This window comes from Monocercomonoides exilis (assembly GCF_001643675.1).
Source record: "Monocercomonoides exilis strain PA203 chromosome Unknown scaffold12-1864167, whole genome shotgun sequence".
Taxonomy (NCBI): domain Eukaryota; phylum Preaxostyla; order Oxymonadida; family Polymastigidae; genus Monocercomonoides; species Monocercomonoides exilis.
Window position 1 is genome coordinate 743,572 of NW_027150557.1, and position 22,431 is coordinate 766,002.

Sequence of the window (22,431 nt, forward strand, 5' to 3'; positions counted from 1 at the left end):
CAGCACTCCTCTGGAGATTGAATTATGTGAGGTTACAACACCCGCCAGCGAGCTTGTGGATGAGGCGAATGCAATACATGCTGAGGCAGGAGATAGCCCGTGGTGGGCTGGAATGGAACGGTGATAGTCAACCCAACAAAGTTGGGAGAATTAACATATTGAAAGTAAATCCTGCTGAGAATGGACCAAGGTGTCTGAAGAGAAGGATGAGACCATCAGAGTTAATAACGGACGCGTCAGAGCTGGGATGGGGTGCAGCGTTAACAATACCGAAAGAGAACAGGGAGGAGAAGATATATGTCCATGGAAGTCGGACACACCAGGAGAGTGCGTTAGCGATAAACAAGAAAAAGTCCAGAGCAGTGTTGATGACACCAGAGAGAAAGGGAGCATGGCTGCAACAGCAGAAGATAGATCATATTCGTCTGAGGACAGACAACATGTCCACGAGATGGACAATACAGAAGAAGAGGGGAGCGCCATCGCTCATTCCAACACTGAGAGCATTGGAGAAGAAATTGAACAGCCTGGACATCACAATACAAACGGAACCCATCCCGGGAGAGCAGAACAAGGAAGCAGAAGCACTCAGCCGGATGACGAGAAAGCCGGACTATGCACTGAGGGGGAAGAAAGTTGCAGAGATATTGCAAATAGTCGCACCGAGAATACTAGATTCAATCTTAGAACAGATTGCGCCGGTGCACTGCGGAAGAGTTTGGAGGCTATCCTCTCTGAGAATGGAGAGAGAGAAAGAAATGGGGGAAAATATGGACTTTCAAGCTTTTTTTGTACAAGGCATTGAAAAAGTGCTTCACTCATAACTTTATTTCACTTACTCAAATTAAATAATAAATTTGATGTTCATATCTGCACACAGGTGTCGTTGAAATCAAAACAGAAAGTTTCCAACTTTTTTCAATTGTCAAAAAATGGAGTCATTATTATTGTGTTTTTTGATCTCAAAAAGTCAATGGAAAGTGAATAATATTTCAATAAAAAAGCTTGAAGTTGCATATTTCCCCCCATATAATAGAGTATTAAATAATGAAACAAATGAAAAAAGATAAATATTTCATTTTCAGAAAATGGTAGAAATCACACAAGAGTGAGAATAAGTCCATCTTCAAAAGTGATTTTTGCATCAGCTGCTCCAAAGGCGAGAGCGTTTGTGGGAATGAAGGAAGCGTCTTGAAGGAAAGATAATCAGCTGATGATCAATTGAATTGTAGCCTATGATACCTACTGTGGTCTGTCACATACATCTGCATCTTCATCAAAATCAGATTCGAATTTAAAATTAGAATCGAAATCAGAAAATAAATTTGAATCTACATTTGATCTGTTGTTTGATGCAATTTTCTTTGATGAGATAAGAGGGAGCAAGTTGTTGTATGTATCGCTTGTTGAATATTTATATTTTTGTAACATTTTGCTTTCTCACTTGCTTGAAACATTTTATTTTAATCTTTAAAAAAAATACAAGTCTGGATCATTTTTTCTTATTAAAAAACTGTTAACAGAAATATTGAATTTTTTAAATAATGAACATATAACAATGAAACTCAATAGAGTATATTGAAGCAATACATAAAGGATTTGCTTCTCATTTGAACAATTTTTTTGGGATTTGATTTGCACAAATGGGTAATTCGGAAATTTGAATAACTCTAAGGAACACTGGATATCCTTCCATTTCATAATTTCATTTCATGACGAAATGAAAGTTAACAAAAAATACGTAGGCAATTTTTTGAAGTTGTAAGCTTCTTAAAGCCTTTAATTTTTGTTGATTTGTATTAATCGAATTTTTTTCAAACAGATAATTTGTGAAATATTGAAACAGATGCGCCATTCACTATCCACCTCGCACAAAAACAGAGTTCATTTTCTCTTTGAGAAAGATGAAGCGTGAACAATGGAATCTCCAATTATCTGCAAAGGCTGAATGTCGCGAAGCTGAACATGAGAATGACGCTTTGACGGAGAATGATTAACAACTTTTTGTATTAGAGAAAGAGTATTCGTTTCAGATCGCTTGTCAATGATGCTTTGTTTTTCGCGAACATCTGAAGGCATGTGAACTTTGAAAGAATGAGCATCGCTATTTTTCCCCGTGAAAGAAAAATTTTGTTGAGGCAAAGAATGAAATGTGGTATTGTGCAATGATGAGATCGATTCAGGAGTCGGAGTATAAGTTTTTGATTGAGAAGAAGCTGACTTTATTGAAGCTGAAATTAAAGAATGGTGAGTATTTGATAAGTTAATTGGTGTTGATGTGATATCAGAAGAGTTCTTTGAAACAAGAGGAGTTGGAGAAGAACTAATACTTGTTTGCTGCTTTGTTCTGTAAAATCTTTGAGGGCTACAACTGCCAACGAAGGGCATTTTTTGAGAAATTGCAGAAGATTTTGGTTTAGTAGGAGAAGAAGTTTGAATATTCACATGTGGATTCAGCTGGCCAATTCTTTTTGTCGCAACCCATTTTGGCTTTGGCATATCTTTCTTTCGTTGTTTGCTAAACTCTCGATTCCCAACTTTAGATTTCGAACAAGATACACTTCCATCTCCTCCAATTTTACGGCTATCATCACTTGCTTGCTCAACATTGTTGTTCGAAAATTGAAGGTCTGATTCTTTTTGTGGAATAAGAACGGAAGATTTCTCGGGAACAGAATTTTCAGCAATCAGAAAATCACTTCCTGTCTGTTCCATCTTTGAATGCAAACTGTCGGCTAACAAATCAGATGAGGGAGCTAAACTTATTTCATTCTGCGAAAGAGGAGGAGTATGAAAACGCGACGGAGGAGACGAAGATGCCGGAGACGAAGGAGGAGGAAGCGGAGGCATCGAAGAAAAAAGCTCTTCTGAACCAAAAAATGGAGCTGCAAGAACCTCAGAGTTAAAAGGAGTTGATGGAGGAATATTCCACGAAGAAATGCTGTTAGCTGAGACAGCCCTCTTTGTTTGATGAGGATTCTCATTGTTCGGTTCGTCAAAGTCCAATGTTTCATTGCCACTTGGAGATGAAGTTAATGCTTTTGATGATGGAGATTGAGTGGAATGAGAATCCTGCTTTGGAGGCAAAAGAAAAGGTGAAACAGAGAAAAACTCATCCTTTGCTGAATTTTGTTTTTGAGAAGAATCAGAAAAAACTGTATTGAATGAACTCACTTCTGAAAAACTAGAAGAGGAAGTTAGCGAATTAGAACCTTCCTTTAGCGATGATATAATCTTTGGCTGAGTTGTTCTGATGTCTTGCATTGGAGACGTTCCTCTTATGATAGAAAGAGATGGAAGAGGAGGCAAAGGCGAAAGAGGCGATTTTGGTGAAGATAGAAAATTATTTGAAGGAAAAGTGATATTAGAAGAAAATGAATGAGCTGAAGTGTCAAATGCAAAGGACGACTTCTTTAAGGAGTTTCCTGTAGGAGAAATAAGGCTGGCTGGCTTTGGCTTATGAAAAGGAACAGAAGTAGAAGAACGTGAGTTCTGAATTGGAGTTGAATAGTTGAAAGATGATGGAGATAAATTGGAGCGATTATCGCTCCAATCATTTGCTGGTTGAATTGGTTCTGTGTCAATGTCTGAAGAAGTTGAATGAATACTACTTGGAGAAGTTGGGTGTGTATTATATGTTTTAGGACTATTAACAGTTGCTGACGAATGAGGGAGTGAAGATTCCAAGAAAGAAGATATGTCGATCTTCGGAGATGAGAATGGATTTTCTTCGTCTTTAAATTGAGCTGAAGTTGACGTAGAAAAATTTCCAGGATTGCCAGAAGCGAGTTCGTCGTTAAATGGATGCTCTTTTTGTTCAGCATGATATTCTATCTGGCAAAATTTGGACTTCTCTTCATCAATTTTTTCATTAACGTTGTTTTTTCCACTTTCAGAAGTTTTTGATATTGAGTCAATAAAGTCATCTTTCTCTTCATAATCTCTGTAAATATGCTCATCGCTATAACCTGTACAATCGACAAAGCGGTTTTTCATCTTTGCTTTTCCTATGCTTCTTCCATCTTCTCCAACAGACTCCAATTCCACTCTGTCTTCATCGCTTTCATTCTGATCTCTGTAAATGTTGACATGCGACTGAAAAATGTCACTATTTTCAGTGCTACCAACTCCATCAACGCTGTTATTGTGCGAAAATACAATTTCCTCTTTCTTCTCTTGAGTGAATTCTTGTTCCTGAAGAGATGGAAGTGAAGTATTTTTCTGTTGAAAACTATTCATTGGACTGACAGCGAAATCTCTTTGAATTTCTTTTTCGTCCATGTCAATCGCAGTATTATCACATATTTTCTCATCAATTGCTTCCAACTCAACATTTGAAAAATCTTCTAATGTTGGCTGATCCATTTCAAGTTGCTCATTTGCTGACAAAATGGATTGAGAATAATTTGCTACACAGGAAATTTCTTGTGAAGCCATTTTGGACGTATTGGTAGCAATTTCACGTGAAGGAGATTTTTGCCTTTCTGAATACGGATATTGCATCTGATTGCCTTCTTTTGCAAATCTATTACTCTCATGTTTGCCGTGATCAGGACTGGTATTCCTCTGAAATTTCCTCTTCTCAGCTTCTTCTCTCAATTTTTCGCGCCTTTCTTTTCGCAGCTCAGTTTCTGTTTTTATCATTCCCTGTTGAACAAGAACAGGAAGCAGTGGAACACGCTGAATGCGCTCTGCTGGAGTAGAAATAAACGGATTTTGAGGGGAAAGAGAAGAAATTCCTGTGTTTTGCATTTGTTGAGGCTCTGGAGATGCTTCGTTTTTAGAAAATAGTTGAATCTTTGCACTGGAAGATTGATCAGCCAATTTGCTTTTTGACTGCTTTGGAGAAGAATGAGAAGGGGTCATTAAAAATTCTTTATCATCATCAAAGGAAGATGAGTAGGTTGTACTGCAAAGCGATCTTTCAGTTGAAAAATCCATTGAGTCAAGATCCATCTGAGATCCAAATGTCGAATATGTTGACAGGAGAGTTGATGAAGTCGTTGTTCTGTCCAACGAAATGCCACTTGAGAAATCTCGAGTCATATGTGGCTTCTGCAAAAGCGAGCTGTTTGAAGAAGAGGAAGTAATCGAAGGAGAATCCATAAAATACTCCGATATAGTTCTTGATGATTCCATTGGAAGATGCTGCTGAGAAGTCACATTCTCAGGATTCGTGAAATCTAATGAAGGTGGATGGACTCTATGGTAAGAAATAAACCGGTGGCGCTTCTCTTTCGCGCCAATATTCTCTAAGGACGATTTGGATGTATCTTTTGCAGTTAATTTCGTATCTTCTAATCGATCCTGCTTTTGAGAAGAATTCATTCCGTCTCCCTTCTCTTCATCTTTCCCCAGATTTGTCTGCGAATTTTGCTTTTGCTGAAGCTGGCTGGAGGAAACAGTTTTAAGTTTTGGCGCAGATATCTGCATTGCCGATAAATTGTTTGATCCGCATGTTATAGACAGCTCAGTCAGTGAATCGTCGACGCTGACAGTAACACAACTTTCTGTTAATTTCGAATTGATTGCTTCTAATGTGTGACTATCCAGCGTAGTGCACAACATATCACTCATGTCCTTGTTAATTTCATCGCTGCTTTTTGACTCTTTTGCGGTTTCTTCAGAAATCGTATCTTTCTTGATTGATTTGTCAATAGTTGGCGAAATAGGTGCTTCAGTGCTTGAAACCTCAGTTGTTAAAGGTGCAGCTGTTTCTTGATCAATTATTTGAGCAGTTGCTGAATTGAATCTCGATCTTATCGGAGTTGTTGGCGTGAGTGGAGGAGGAGTCAGTGGGTGCGTACGAAATGCAAAGCCGTTCTCATCGCTATCGCTGGGTGCCTGTTTATCCTTCAAATGATGTTGGCGTGAATGCGAATGCGAATGCTTCAGTTTATAAGCAGATGCACCAAGCACATCAAGAGCGCGCGAGGGCGAGACCAGAAGATGGGACGGTGGAGGGATTAGCGAAGGAGGAGGATTCGAAGGCACAGACAACAAGTGCGAATGGTTTTGTGAGCTTGAAATGTTTGGCTGTGCAGAAGGAGCAAATGACAGAGATCGCAGATTCAAAAAGATATCATCGGCGTCTTGTTCTTTTAAAGAGTTCGCAGCATCGTTTGATGCTTTCCCAGGTATAGAAAATAGAGATACAGATGATGAAGGCGGTGCTGTGGATGAAAGGGCAGTCAAAACAGGCGATTTCAACGACTTGCTTTGTATTGAAAGGCTTGTTTCAAATGGATCGCTATTCGAATCTCGAGACTTCTGCAATTTTTTATTGTTTGTTGGTGTGTTGATTGCAGACAAAATGGGAGAAAGATGAGGCGATAGACCGTTTATCGCTTGTGTGGAAGTAGATGTGATGACTGGAGAAGACGATGCAGATGCCGAAGGAATGGAAGAAGTCGCAACGATGCGAGGCTGCGTTGGAGTTGGCTGAGAAGTTTGTGACAATAAAGTTGAAGGATAAAGAAGACGATGCAATCCGAATTGAGACTTCGGCTCATTTGCACCAAATGGCTTTATTCTCCTTCTCTGTGATGGAAGGGCAGTCTTAGAACGCTTTGTGTCAAATAGACTGAATCTGCCATTGTCATCTTTCAGAAGCTGTTTCTGAGGTGTGTTTGACGTTGATCTTTCTGAAATGGCTTTTGAAGAAATTGGTATGTTTCTTTGCTTGGGCAACGCCTTAAATGTCGGCTCTGGAGGAAAAGCACCAAAACTGCAAGGATGTGGCAAAACATTTGGAGAAAGCAGATTTGACTGCTGCTGATGTAATTGTTGTTCATCATTCCCTTTGATTTTCTTGTGCCGAGTGAGCTTTGACTGAGAAGGCTTCACGTTCCATCGTGTTCCCTTTGAAGAAAATGGAATGGAAGACATTGATGGCTCCATCGGAATTTGTGCAATGTTAACTGGCTGGAAGAGCATTGGATCGAATACACTTATTTCAGCACTCTCTTCTTCATTGACTCCTTCTTCCCCTTCTTCTCCTTCTTTTTCTTTTATTGAAGACATCTTGGCTATCCTTTTGCTTCCTGGTTGAAACATCGCATTTCCAGTTCGACTTAGCTGATTCTGCCTGAGCGTCAATGCAGAAGCCTCTCCTTTCCCTTCAAGCAGAGAAGACAAGATTGCATTTGCTGATAATTTCGGAGATTTGGGTTGCTTTTGTTGCTTTCGTCGAAGCAATATTGCTTCTGCAGTCTTACCGTTTTTCACCTTTAGATCATTTTCGTTTGCTTTTGGATCTTTTTCTCCTTTATCATTGAAAGCATTTTGTATATCTTTGCCATTCAAGTCACTCACATAAGCCAGTTGTCCCAGAGATGCATCATAACCAGCAAGCGATAGCACGCTGTTCTGTCTACTCCTCCCTTTCCCATCTTTTCGCTTGTGCTTGTGAGCTCTTTTGCCTTCATTGTCAAATGATGAATTTCTCCTCTTCCTATCTGTCTGCCCATGTTTTTGCTCTTGATATAAGTTCGCTCGGCTTTCGTCTGAAAAAAACTTCGAAGGTTTGTGGTGAATGTGGCAACGATGCCGGCTGGTGTAGCGAGCTGTGACGTCTTCACTGGATTGCGTGTTGCTGTTTGATTTCGATTCACCGCCGGTTGATTGAAGAGACAACGAGGTGGCTCCAGAAACAACATTGGATGAATTGTTTGAGGTGTAAAATGATGCCTCAGAGGCATTTGAAGAGAAATAAGTACCTCCAATAGACTCTTTGGAGGGCGATGTTGCGGATGAGAATCCACCAGCCATCGAGGAAGAATCAGCAGTGTCAGCAAACGAAGTGATGGAAGGTGGTGGCGAGAAATATGGATGAGATGCTGTTCTTCCAAAGAAATTTGACGCAGGCGTCATTAGCAGCGAGGAAGAAGAAGCAGACCGAGATCTGTCCATCGTTGCTCCGCTGCGATATGTGCACAGCGCGCTGTCTGTTTGACGTCGCGAACTGAGCGTCCCGTCGCAGCATTTCGTGATGGCCTCCTGAAAGGCCTCCTGAATTCGCCTTTTCTGACAGCGGGCGCAGTCACAAGTGGCTGCTCGGTGCGGATGATAATGGCGGTGCAGCTGATGCTTGCGATGTCTGCAGCAGGAATCGTCAAAGTCTTCTGCAGTTGCATTGCTTTCAACCTCTGCATCATCTCGTTCTTTTCCTGTTTGTCTGTTGTTTTTTGCATCATCAGCTGAGCTTATGCTGTGAGAATAGAACGAACAAGAGCACGATGACCACGAACTGCCGCTGGCAGATTGCGACCAATCGTCTTCGTCGTCATCAGATGCGGATGTGCTGCAAGCTGATGAAGATTCGGTGTCTGAACCTGCAGGTGAAAAGCAAGAAGATGCATAGCTACGATCTGTTGCAGATGAGAAACGGTAAAGAGAATTTGGGGTGTGTGAGAACGTGGAAGAAGAAGGGAAAGCTTTGGAAAGCGGGATTGATGCAGACGAGCTGCAAGAGGAGAGCGTTGTGGAAGAAAGAGGAGCCTGAAACGAGCGATATGACTGGCGCTCAGATATCTGGGCAGTCTCAGGCGCTGAATGATCAGAGCGAGGAAGAGAATTATACGAACGCAGCTTCGGAAATTGTCCAGCTGGAGAAGAAGTTCCATTTGGAAAGGAAGAAAAGGAAGTGTCGTACGAGCTTATTTCAGAAGCTGTTTCAGATTTCTTTGCTAAAGCAGAGGCTGATCCGGAGGGTGTGCATTTGCCTGTTGAATCAAATTTTGAGAGAGCGAAAGAAGAAGACGGCTCGCTCTGCGACTTCCACTCGCCCAACGAGGAAGATAACGTCGATTGCGATGTGGCTGGTTCAAATCCAGTTGGATTGCACTTATCAGCCTTGTTGATCTTGTCAGATACTTGAGATCCTTTCAAAAACGAAGAATTTATCTGAAATGATGACACATTGCTGGGCTTTGAGAAAAGAGACTTCTGCGAAGATTTCTGTATGGAATTGATTTTCGTTTCTTTTGAACCACTTTTGCGGATAATCATTTCGTCAGAGTCGAATTTTTCATCTGTTTTCTTTTCATTTTCATTATCCATCTCACTTTTTGTGGGATTCTCTGCTTCTTCCTTTTCTTCTTCTTCTTCTTCTTCTGAAGCAATCTTTTGCATCATTCTTCGTTCTGCCTCTTCGACTTCCTCGCCAAGACTCGACCGCACATCAAAGTCCAAATGCTCTTCGTATTGCCTTCTGTCTTCTGGATCGTAGTCATCTCCATCATCATCATCATCATCATCGTTCTTTGAATGTGCAGATCGGGATGAATGAATGACAGGTGAATCTGCCCCCATGCCTTTGTCTTTGCCTTTGCCCTCACCTTTCGCTGAAGGACCGCTTTGTTTTCCGTCTTCCCATTCATTCACAGGCAGAAGAGGCGGAAGATCATCTTTGCTGTCTTCAGGCACTGCCTTCCCAATAATTGCGCTGACTTCATCGGAAATATCGCGAAAAGAGTTTGCGTTTTCATTGAATGAATCTTTTAATTGAAGTGATTCGTCATTATTTTCATCAAAATGCTCATCATCTTCATCGTTTGTTTCAGAAGAATCAAAAGATCGTGTTTCAAAATCGCAACTTTTTGAAGAGTCTCTTAACTTTGAAATTTTTTCGGCTGCTTCTTTCTTCATTCGTTTTGCCTTTTCGTCTGCTTCAATCCAAAACTGTTTAATTGCTTCCAAATCATTCGATTTCATTTGTAATTTGGAGTTGCTCATTTCTTTTGATTCATCTTCTTCCTCATTTCTTTCCATCTGATTTGAATAATCATCACATAATTCTTCTTCTTCTTCTTCTTCTTCTTCTTCTTTTGCATTGGAAACAAAAGTCGATTCACTTCCTTTTCCAATTGTTTTTGTCGATAAATTCTCATTTAATGAACCCGATCCATCATTTTGGAGAGCATGCGATAAAGTGTGTCTTAATTGCGAATCGCGAGCAGGAGCAGAATTATGTGGCGTGGCTAGCATCGAAGGCGATGAGGAAGGCCGCACAGTTCGACTTTCCTTTGTGCTTATTTTTCTGTTCTTTTCTTCAGCTTCATACTCCGCAAGCTCCTGAGAAGGCGAGCTTTCCTTAGAAGAATGTGTTGAGCAGGTCGAAGGATGCGGAGTGACTGGCCGGCGAGGAGAAGGAGCAAAGAAGGGAAGGGCTGATAGCTGAAGCCTGGGCACCGCCACAGGAGGCATTTGGCGTGCTTTGACGTGAGGCGATTGTTGCTGAAGTGAAGACGATGAATGTTCAGAGCAGCAGCTCCTGTCGCATTCAGAATTGTGCGAAACGTTGCTGAGTCCTTCGTCATCACCACTCACAGCGTCCTCCTTCTCGTCCGGACGACTGCTCCGATATGTGTCGCTTCCCAAGTATTCGTTGTCCATTCTGCTTCGCTCTCCTTCAACAGAAAGAGGAGATCGCTCGATGATGCGAGGCGTCTCTGATCGAACAATGGTCGCATTCTTTTGCATTGAAGAGATAGACGCAGCTGCCTCTGTTCTTTCATTCTCTGCTCCATTTTCAATTTCTGTTTCTCTTATTTCACACTTTAGTTCTCTTTGGTTTCTTTTTTCGCAGACTGACGAGCTGTGTGCTTCTTCCACACTGTTTATATCTTTTTGAGCAAATGCCAAATCTGCAGGATTCGCAAACGAAGAGAATGATACTGTGGATTCGGCAAGTGACGCCAAGTCTTCTTGTTTCGTTTCATCGTTCTCATCGGAGTTCTGAATAGATTGTTCATCCAATCCATCTTTCTCAATTTCTTCTTTGATCAATTTTGAATGCTTGACAGCTGTTTCATCACCCTTGAATGCAACATTCATCAACGGATCAAAATGCAAACCCATTTCTTCTTTCATTTCAGGATGAAGCTCTATAGAATCCCTTATGGATTCTCTGAGTGATTTTGAAAACAATCCAATCATTTGTGATTCAACAGCCCCATCAGCAGAAAAAGACCTACGCTCCCTTGACGCAGTTTGAATATCGGCACTCCATAAATGATTATCAACTGTTGGGCAATTGATACTATTATTCAATTTACTGCTCTTTTTTTGATATTGCTCTTGGGAATTTAAGCTTGCGCTGTGAGTTCGTTGAGAAGTTGAAAAATTATCCGTATAATCTGATAAGCGATAACCTAACAAATTAAAGTTTCTCACTTTTGTGCAGTCATCGTGGGTTTTATCCTTTTTGCTTTCGTGTATAGAGGAAAATACTTCATTTTCATTTGACGAATGTTCACTGCAGATAGAATGGGATGAACGTTGAGCTGTTGAAGATGGTGAAGCTGATACAGGTCTTCTTTTAATATCAGAACAATACAAATGTGAGATTAGTATTCTTGGAAGTATTTTCATAATTCCTCCTTGTTCTTTATATCTTTTAACGGCTTCAGAGTATAGTGGAGCAAGTTTTCGACCAAATGGGGCATTAAAAGATGGAGGCTTAGGAATTGGTTGCAATAAACTACTTGTAATCGATTCCAAAAATGGTGCTCCTTTTGAATGAGGTGACCGAGAAAAATTTTGAGTTCTGGGAATAGAACTTTCACGTGGGGCTTCTGTGTCAATTGTAGTCATAGAAGAATATCTTGATCCAACTAGGAATGACCTCATTTCTTTAGAAAGTAAAGCTTCTGCGTCAGGCCTAACTATCATTACCCAACAAAATATATGTGAAATTTCATTAGTTTCTTTTTTCTACAAACAAAAATTTCAAACAGTGATGCCTCCGTATTTTTCTCGATGAAGAAATAGTTTCTCTCATAAATGAAGGTATTTTTTCATCATACATATTTTTCTTACTCTTTAAATCATAAATTAAAATTTTGTTATGATTTGAGAAATAAAAATTGGGACCCAATAAAAAACAACTCACAAAAGTGAATTTCGATAACTTCATTTGTATTTTTTGAGATTTCGAATATTGAAATTTCGGAAAGAAAGAACAAAACGTCCAGTTGAAAAAGGCTTGTAATTTTCCATCTTTCAGAAGAAAATCTATAAATATGAAATTATTTATCGGAAGTGTTCATTATGGTGGACAATTTCAATAACTATATACAGTATAATTATCTTAACAACTATAGGTAATTTCATTATTTCAATAAACCCAATTATTCCCTAAATTCGAATAAATACAGATATCGCATTAAATACCGGACATGGCATAGAATACCGGACAAGATCTATTTCACAATAACTGCAAGAGGAATAATTCTGACAATTTTCAACAATACATATCTTATCAATACAAACTCGTAAGATAAACGAGACTTTCAAAATAGCTTCATTTGTGCTCAGAGAAAATTATTATAAAAATCTCAGAGAAAAAAGATTATGAGTTTCTTATCAACTACGTTAAATATCTGAAAAAACAGAAATGAAAAAAGTGGATGAGCTGGAAAAATTGAAGAAATTGAAGTAATTGTTTGCAGCAAGCGAAAATACAAAAAAGGCTTTGACATCATGTATTTATTTTGCGGTCATTCATAATAATTTATTCACTTCGAATGTTGCTATTTTTTGAATTGGGAAAGTTGAAATTATAATGTGAATATTTTGAACTTTCGAACGAAAAGGCGAAGAAGAATAAAGAAAAAAATTTGAAATCATTGAGTCAAATCGAAAAAAAGAAAGATTAATCCCAATAATACAATATCGAATAAAAGAGGGAACAATAATTATCAGCGATGAGTAAAAAGCATCTTCTTGCTTGGGAGAAATGGTATTCACCAATCAAACCATCAACCTCAAACGCAATTTCTTTGACTCATTCACAAAAAATTATTCAAATACAATCAAAAAAATATGGGCACGAGTGAGGTCTTTTTTCCCTCAATACAAAGTCAAAAAGCGATTCAAACTGGTGTGCTTGCATTGAATTATGAAAAACAATCAGGCTTTCTCTCCTCAGAGAATTCACAGAAAAAATGAAAAATTTTCAATCGGAAGACGAATTTGAATCACATATTGATATTGATAATGATGATGAAAACTTGATCTTTGCGATGAGACAAGAGAAAATAAAAGCAATGACAAAAAGACCGACAAAATACTTATTATTTGTCAAAAATGGTTGTTCATAACGAGTTCAATTCTTCACAACCATAATTATTTATTTGAATATCGAAATCAAACAATTCTCATTATTTTGAAGAAATGAAATTTTCAATAAAAATAATCCAGCTCCCAATATTTTTTTTATTTGACACGAAATGTCAGTTGAGGAATTTTTTTGTTACAATTTGTCATTGAAAGTCGCCAACCGTCAAGGACAAACGAGAAAAAGACAGACATTTCTGATTCTGTCATCTAATTTTTTCCAAAGCTTTTTGAAAGTTTTTTTTTTTAGAACATTATTTCTTTGTTTATTTTATTTTATTTTATATTTAATAATTTTGTTTTATTTTATTGTTTGTGACGGACAAATGGTTTATTACTTGTCATGTTACAGAGGTTTATTCGCAACAATCGAAAATGCTGTTTTTCAAACAAGCATGTTCAACAAAACAAAAGAAGGAATATAATTCGTTCGGAATTTTGTTCAGCCCCATTTTTTTTTTGAATATTTCAAGTTATTGAATAGTTTTTCAACATGTTTAACTTTATTTTATTGGATGAAGAATGATGTGAAAGAAGTGGTTTGGAACAAATCTTGGAGTTTTTCATCCAAAAAGCTGAAAATTAACTACACAAATGAAATAAGCATTTTGTGAATAATTTTTCGTTTGAAAGATCCTATTCAAAAAACTTTGTTTGATAATTAGAATAATATCCATTTCTGAAACATTTTTTTCACGTTTTATAAACACCCATCAGAAATAAAAATTATTTCTTTCGATTTCAACTATGGAAACTTCGAGCTGTTCGAATCTAACATATTTCATCGGTTTGATGATTCATTTGATATCAAAAACGAAGAATGTGAATTATTGCACAAGCAAAATAAAACAAATGGAAAAGAAGCATTCATAAGTTTTGCTTGAAATGATGAGTTTCAGCATTGAAAGTTTTGCAGACAACACAGCAAACACATCCATGCGAAAGCAAAAACAAAAGAAGAATAAATACAAAACAAATGTTGAAATGAGTATTACTCACCCTAAAGCATACATAAATATTAACATATCCTAACTTTGAAAAACAGTGTCAATTCATTCTCCACCGAAAAATTCGAAAACCCACTGAATTCAAAAGTCAAAAATATAAAGTTTCAATGAAAATAAAGACAAACACGAAACAAAGTGAAATTTACTGGAAATAATAATACAGAAAATAACAAGTTTCTTATTTACAGCGATCTTCAAGGGAGAACATCTCAGCAAAAATGAAAACAATACATACAAAACGAAGCAAAAGAATAAAATTTGAAATACATATAGGTGATAATTTTTGAAATCATAACTTTTTTCGGGGTGTTTCTAATTCCAAAATTTTGTTTCTTGGAAGAGGAATTATTCTTTTGAAGGAAAAAATACCATAATAATTTATTCAAAAAAAAAACGATATTCGAGAACATATGGGGCAAAATATTTTGCTTCAAGTATTTTCAGAAAAAAATTATGAACATTTCATTGACTTTTTGTGGTCAAAAAACACAAAAAAAATGAGACCATTTTTTGACATTCGTAAAATGTTGGAAAACTTTATATTTTGATTTCAACGATATCTGTTTACGGATATGAAAATCAAATTTGTTTTGAAATCTGAGAAAGCGAAATAAAATCATGAGTGAAGCAATTTTTCTATACCTCGTGCATAAAAAGCTTGAAGGTCCGTATTTTCCCCCATATTTTAAAAGACAATCTTTTGAGCTACTATTACTTTTCAATATCGATTAATCTGCATTTTAAGAAAAGACTCAGACCGAAAATTTTGATAGAAAAAATATGAATTCAAAAATAATAACCCATATCGAAAACAAAAATTTGAAACATCCAGAATATGTTGAAGAAATTTTTTCAAATGACTGTTGTTAATCCCCATCTGTTGCTTGAAAGTACAAAAAGCATTCATATATATACATACAAATACAAATTCACACACACATGCAAATCTCATTTTCTTTTGTTTCAATCATTCATTCTGGTTAATACTCCACAAGAACCACTTGGCATGAAAAGTTTTCTCTGCTCTCATGTCATCGTCCTTCAAAACACACTGAAATACTCAGACACTGCACTCTCACCTTTAGGCTCTGCCTCAACACAAATTGCATCAGTCATCGTCATCAATGCTGCGCCTTCCGGAAACCCCTAAAAAATCACACGTTTCATACCAATGCGGCGAGATATAATCTAATTGACAGACGAGTTGAGCAAAAATGCAAATAGCTTTTGAAAAGCACTCTTTTTCTAATTATTTTAAAATTATTGTTATTTGGCGAAACTTCGTCTGTCATGTTCAGTTTTAAAAATGTTAAAAATAAAAAAAAATGGGTGAGATAATCAATTTTATATTTATAATTCCGTATCTCTTTATATAGCTTACAAAAATTAATGAACTCTGCTGTCTGTATGTTAATTTTTGTTGTTTATTTGTTTTTATCAATCTTTATTAAAAATATTTTATTTTTAGTGGGTTAATTTCTATCATTATTAAAGCACTTTCATTATCACCATGCACCGATTAATATGGAAAGTGAAATGTTGAATATGCTTAAATATTTGTCAAATAGATATTTGAGGTGTGCTGTAATTTTTTCTGTTTGTTATTTTGATTTTTTTTATTGAAGAAACAATATTTCGTATGACGATTTCGGAGCAGAAGAGAATTGAATCAAATTAATGAAAAAATGAATTTAATGATTGATGCAATTTGCCGAAACAAATTCATTGTTATTTGCGATCAAAGCTGAGTTAACAGAAACAGCGTTGTGATTGAAATGATTAAATCTTCTGTTGAACGTTTTCTGTTTATATTGAAATAGGCTTGAAAATGGAAAGAGATGAAAAATGAATGCACACATTCAATTTGCAATTCGTTGTTGAAAAAAGTTTCGAGCATAAATTCGTTGATAAGAAAGATAGATGCTAAGAATTAATAACTGACAAACGACATTCGCATTTTCTTTGAATACATAAACTAATTCATCATTTCAGCCAAATTGCTAGAAATTTGATTTTTCAAATAGCTGCTTTAAACATTGCAGAAATCGAAGTTGTACTGATAATTAATCCGAAACAAAAGCAACAGATGACATAGCAATATCATCATTTTTTTTGTTTGTTTCTCCAATGAGATAATTTCAGTGAATGCTTTTATTTTACAAATATATTTTCAAACGAGATGGTACAACTGAGAAATCAAATACATAAAAATTATTCAAACTTTTGTTTTTACAGCTATGAAACATAATTAAAAATGAAAACTGGAACTCATTTAATTGTTAATAAAGCGATTCTGAAATTTTACATCTAAAAATGATTTTTTTCCGATGAAACATTCAAAAACAAAAAGTGATTTAGAATTTGTTCTTGATCAATGGATTTCAAAAACATGTCATCAAAGGAATTAATGAAATCTCCAGCATTCAATAAGTCTCAATCTCTATCGTCTCTGCTTCTCGTTGCAGTTTTTATGAAATAAAAACATGCACTGATTATATCTCTGTTGCTGTCCTTTTTTGCTTGAATAGTCTGAACATCGTTTCCAACTTGTCCATTATTCTTATTATTCTACAATCAAGCGAAGAAAATTCGAAAAGCTTTTATTTGGATCCATCAAATGATCGTTTTTGCTTCATTCCATTTTCCTTTTCTCTTCAAATCAACTTTTTTAGATCATTTTCTCTTTCTGAATCTTGAACAATATGCATCACATTCACAATGACTTCTTTAAAGCTTTTGTCAGAGTCAAATCTGTAAAATGATAAACGGCAAACAGATTGATATTTCAGTGTTGAAAGATTTCTATTTTCCTGATGATATTAACTGATTTTTTTGTATTTATTCATGTTTAATTCTTTTGATTCTCTCTTAAAAAACGATTGAGAAAAAATATTTGAAATATCAAAAACGAATGGAAATGCTTGCACTTGTTATATAATGATGTGACTCAATTCGAATAAAACTACCTGCACTTCCTTTAAAACTTCATCGGTTATCTCTTTGTTAAGCATCTTTTTGAAAACAAAGCACATAAATGCAAAAGACTTCCTCTGCTGAATCGTCATCACACAGTCAATGATATTTTTTTTATAAAGATCAATCGAAGTTTTTCATCCATTCCTTTTTCGATTTTCATTTTCTTTAATAATCATATCCTGTATCCTTTTGTTCAATGAAGATTTTCCAAAGCTGTCGATTCACAAACTTTTCAATGCTTTGCAATATCAAATGTCCTTCTGCAAAGCAGCAGCTTTCTTCAATGATATTTTCTTTTTGTCGAGCATTCTGAAATTTTCTTTGAAAAGTTACAACCTTTGAAGCGGTGTTGAGTTCATTTCTAATCATTATTAGAATACTTTCCATCAAACTTATTAACATTACATAAAGCTCAAAAAACACAAAGCCCAACAAATTATAAATAATGTGTATTCTATCATAAATATCCAAATAACAAACAGAAAAAATTACAGCACACCTCAAATATCTATTTGACAAATATTTAAGCATATTCAACATTTCACTTTCCATATTAATCGGTGCAGGGTGATAATGAAAGTGCTTTAATAATGATAGAAATTAACCCACTAAAAATAAAATATTTTTAATAAAGATTGATAAAAACAAATAAACAACAAAAATTAACATACAGACAGCAGAGTTCATTAATTTTTGTAAGCTATATAAAGAGATACGGAATTATAAATATAAAATTGATTATCTCACCCATTTTTTTTTATTTTTAACATTTTTAAAACTGAACATGACAGACGAAGTTTCGCCAAATAACAATAATTTTAAAATAATTAGAAAAAGAGTGCTTTTCAAAAGCTATTTGCATTTTTGCTCAACTCGTCTGTCAATTAGATTATATCTCGCCTTTTTTGGCAATCGCATCATATCTTTGATATGCAGCAAATAACTTTCGCTTTATTAGAAGGCTTCAACAGATGGCAAGCCATTTTGCAGCATTAACCATGAAAAGTTGACAGCGAACGTATCCTGAAAAAGCAGTGAACTTTTTATAAAACTGTAAATTACTCAATATCATATGAAACGATTCTGAATAAAACATGAAAATCAAGCATTCTGCATTCGAAAAATCTTCTAACATTTTCATTAGGATTCACATATATGAGATTAAGAAAAAAAACTCAAATGATTTTCCTGGAATTTTATCGAAAATAAATGATGTTTGATAAATAGATTCCAATGTCAAATCACGCACAAATAATCATTTTGAGAATATTACAAGCAATGGAATTGTTTTTGATTTTCATGGTTATTTTCGAGAGACTCCCAATATTTGTTACGCTTTTTCTGAGTTAATGATTGTAAAAACTTTTCCACTTTACGGCAAAGTATTTTTCGGTTCATCGCATTCAAGTGATGAGATGCAAGACATAATGTTTGTGATTTTATTTTTTTGTCAATACGAAAATTTATTTTCATCGCGATTGATAGATTTGTTCAGAGTAGTGAAAATTCATCTCAATCAGGACAAACTGAAATTAATGCGAAAGAAAACTGTTTAATAATTGAATCAAATGAATAGGTCCGCATTCTTCAGAAGAATCGATGATTTTTTCTCCAATAAAACGGAAAAATGCTGCGATTCATCAAGATCATGATTCTCTAACTGAAAGAAGGGTGAATTCAATAGACAGCGAAAAAACGTGTTCTTCTCCATTTTTCAAATCTTCTCCAACATCTTCGCAGGTTTTGAATTTTGAAAGAAATTCTCAAATCCCAGATTTTCAAATCATATCATCGAAATCAAGAAAGAGACAGAAAAAGAGTAACCAACCTGATTTTGAATCGTCATGAAAGAAAAAAGATACACAAATTTCCAGTTAAGAAGAGCAAACTTTATGTTCAGATGAAAGTGAAGATGAAGAAGAACATTACGGCTTATTGTTTGATGGATTTCTAAAAGAAAAAGAGGATGAACATCTTCGAATTTCAAAAGAAACAGTTATCGAATTGATAAATTTGTTTTCATCTCACATAAGCAAAGTTCCGAAAAGAGGGCAAAAGAAAATTCTTTCCATTCACGATCAATTGGTTGTTTTCTTAGAATGGTTATCAAGCAAAACGGCATAGGTGTATTTAAGGTCCTTTTCCAATTCTTGATTATTCTTTTAAACATTATGATAAATAAAAAGTAGAATTAATAATAAAACATTTGTATGGACTGGAATTTTGAAATTCTTTTTGATCCTTGAGAAAAAACTAATTTTTAAAATGACCCATAAATATGAGTATTTTTTTCAAAATTTTAATAAAAATTGATAATTTTGAAACAAAAAATAGATGAAATGTTATTAATTGTAATATTGTTCAATTTAAATAATAAAAATTTGATTAATAAAACAAAACAAAACAAATAAATAAATAAAAATATTTTGTTCAATCTTTCCATTATATTTTAAATATCCAGAAAATAAGAAATTTGTTTCTTTCGTCAAGAATTGAACCCCAGCTTGTAAATCTGAGACAAATCAAATGTTTAGAAATATTATTAAAGTGTGCAATTAAAGATTATAAAAATTTCATTCTATCCTTAATGAATTTTGTTTATGATTTTTAAGCTGATCAATTTTGTGCAGTTTGAGGATATTAATGTTATGCCGTGATGATCTTGAATTAAGAAACGCTGGTGAGGCCAACAAAGTTTGAATTTCATATGAATTAACTTATTTGTAGAATATTTTAACGATTTTCATTATATTTTTATTAATTTTCTTCTGAAATAAGAGAGAATGCAAAATGCAAGAAGATATTTATTTAAGCAACAACAACTGCACAAGAAAAGGAGAAGAAGTATATTTGGTAGCAAAAAAGAGGAGATTCGAATCTAGATTTGTGGGAATGAAGTTCAATGCAAACGCAACAAAATGGGAAACTATATTTACATTGAATACATCAACATCACATCCCAGATCAATATGCGCTAAGCATGAAGTCCTTGATCTTATCATGTGGACATCTTCAATGTATGAAATACATATTTAATGTTTTATTAACAAAGTATATTGCTCAAATTTCAGAAATAACAACAACCAGTTGAAGTTTCACATTCAAGAGATGCAGTTTGGCAGAGCGTTCATTTGGTGAATCTTCATGGTGATGGCTTCTTCTGTTTTGTGTGAAAGCAGCAACTTAACAAATATTGTGAACATAGGAAGCGGTGAAGGAGGTGTTGCAAGTGTGACATTAAGAAATGAAGAAGATTTGATCATTAATTCAACAAATGCATCATCTTGTTCACTTTCATCAGGCAATGGAAAAGGAGGGTTTTTGTATTTGGAATGTCAAAATTGTTTGGATGAAAAACCATTTATTTTTGATGTGAGTGTCACTTTTGAGAACAGCAATGCAGTCATAGGAAAGAATGTGTTCATTTTGGGAAAGGATTTTAATTTTTCTGTTACGACTTTAGCATTCAGATATGATTACTCATCAATGACAGGCGATAACAATTTGTTTGTAGGAAGTGATAGTTATCATTCGAATAAAGATTTGTTCATGTTCCTCGTTCCATACAACTCAATGGAGATATTTATTTCATCAGAAGGATTTGATGTTGCAAGATGTGGAAGTGAAGAAGAGCCGTGCTTCACAACGTGGAAAGGGATGAAAAACATGAAAAAGGAGGAGAATGCAACGATTAGTGTTAGGGTTGTGATGATTGTTGACTGTCAGATTGGAGGTGAAGAAAGCAAGGAAGGAAGTGGATCTTTGGTGGTTGATATGTGGATGGTGAGCGTGAAATTCATGGAGATTCAGAAGGAGAGCGTATTTGTGAGAGGGACTGAGTTTTATGAAGGAGTGATTCTGAGGGAGGAGAAGGGGTAGTTGTTGGGGAGAAGTGGATAAAGATGGAAATGAGTGGGATCACGATAAAACGATGTAAGATAAGAATGGGGAGCGGGGTTGTTGCAAAACGAGGAAAGAGATTCAGAGTGTGATACGATCAAATGTTCTCACTGTGCGGATCTATAGAAGTGGATGGAGGGTCATTGAAGTGTGAGGTTGCAGAAGGAGGGGTGGTTGTTGTTGAGAGCAGCACATTTGAAGGATGCTCGGCAAAGGAAAATGAAGAGAAAGGAGGAGAGATATTCATAAATGCTGTTGGAGAGAGCTGCTAATATTGCTTTGTGGTGAAGGGGTGTGTGTTTGAGAGAAACAGGGCAGGGGAAGGGACATATATGTTTGTGGCATGAGAGGATTTGAATGCAACAATCCTTCCGAAACGGTTTGAGATAAAGCTTGTGGGCGAAGATAGGGTGAGCAAAGTGGAGCTGTGAGGGAGGGATAATGGAAGATTTGCAAGGGAGAGTGTTGACTTGCTTCTGTTTCTGGTGAAGTCCAGCGGAGATGAGGTGCATGTGTCGGAAGGGAGCGGGATGGATGTTCTGGGGTGCGGGAAAGAGGAGATTGCATGTGGCACGCTTTGGTGTGGGATTGGACATCTGAAGGAAGAGAGTGGGCAAGAAGAGCAGAAGGTTGTGGTGAGCGACAGATGTGTGGTGAGTGACTGCTTTGTGTTTGAGCGAGGAACAATGATATGTGGGCCTGAGGCAGAAGAAGCAAAACAGGCGAAGATGAGTGTTGAATGGGAGCTGAAGAGCAATGGATGTGAAGCTGTGATGTGGAGTGGTGAGCACCTGAGTGTGGGGATGTTTGTGATAAGTCTTCCGCAGGTGTTTGGAAGTGGGCAAAGCATGGTTCTGGGAACAGAAGGTGGGGTGGTGAATGTGTTGAATGTGGGGTTTGAGTGGAGAGAGAGTGGGGTTGTTGCATACAGGATTGTGAGCACGCTGAATGGGATGCTGAATGTACAGAACTGCTCAGTCAGGGGAGCATCGTTTGAGAAGGTGCCATTTGCTGTGCATTCGAGTGTGGTTGTGGAGAGCTTTGAGGGGGATAGAGTTTGAGTTAAGTGAAGAGGAGAAGGTTGTGCTGAGAAGCACAAGAGAAAGAGGATGTAGTTGTTTTGAGACACAAAAAAGGAGGGTTTGTGAGTATGTGTGGAGGTTAGAGAGATAAAACAGTTTCAGGAAAGGAACATCAAAGAACGATGTTTGAAGAAGAACTGATTTGAGTTCGTATTTGTGAAAAAAATAGTGGATGAAAGTTGTGTTATAATAATCTGGGTTGTTTGATGAAGGGTGTGGAGTAAGAGAGTGATGTGGACACGGGTGAAAAGAAACTGGAAAAGAAAAAAGGAGAGGAAAGTTTGTGAAGTGAGAAGATGAGGCGAAACTTAATTTAATTAATGGTGAGATGATGGTTGTTTTGGGAA

General features: G+C 36.2%; 4 protein-coding genes across 4 annotated transcripts; 3 read left to right on the forward strand and 1 right to left on the reverse strand.

Annotated features, from left to right (window-relative positions):
• Positions 1 to 247: 247 nt before the first annotated feature.
• Positions 248 to 805, forward strand: MONOS_13350 (uncharacterized protein; the record flags this gene model as incomplete). Its single annotated transcript, XM_067866044.1, has 1 exon — positions 248 to 805. One exon carries the CDS (start codon positions 248 to 250, stop codon positions 803 to 805), a length of 558 nt encoding a protein of 185 aa, XP_067731185.1.
• Positions 806 to 1,884: 1,079 nt separating this feature from the next.
• MONOS_13349 (uncharacterized protein) lies at positions 1,885 to 11,809 on the reverse strand (the record flags this gene model as incomplete). The annotated part of the gene is made up of 2 exons (XM_067866042.1): positions 1,885 to 11,666; positions 11,737 to 11,809. The coding sequence occupies 2 exons, from the start codon at positions 11,807 to 11,809 to the stop codon at positions 1,885 to 1,887; spliced, it is 9,855 nt and encodes a 3,284-aa protein (XP_067731186.1).
• Positions 11,810 to 20,246: 8,437 nt separating this feature from the next.
• Positions 20,247 to 20,981, forward strand: MONOS_15356 (uncharacterized protein; the record flags this gene model as incomplete). The annotated part of the gene is made up of 1 exon (XM_067868226.1): positions 20,247 to 20,981. The coding sequence occupies one exon, from the start codon at positions 20,247 to 20,249 to the stop codon at positions 20,979 to 20,981; it is 735 nt and encodes a 244-aa protein (XP_067731187.1).
• A 551-nt stretch (positions 20,982 to 21,532) lies between these two features.
• MONOS_15355 (uncharacterized protein) lies at positions 21,533 to 22,063 on the forward strand (the record flags this gene model as incomplete). Its single annotated transcript, XM_067868225.1, has 1 exon — positions 21,533 to 22,063. One exon carries the CDS (start codon positions 21,533 to 21,535, stop codon positions 22,061 to 22,063), a length of 531 nt encoding a protein of 176 aa, XP_067731188.1.
• Positions 22,064 to 22,431: the final 368 nt, after the last annotated feature.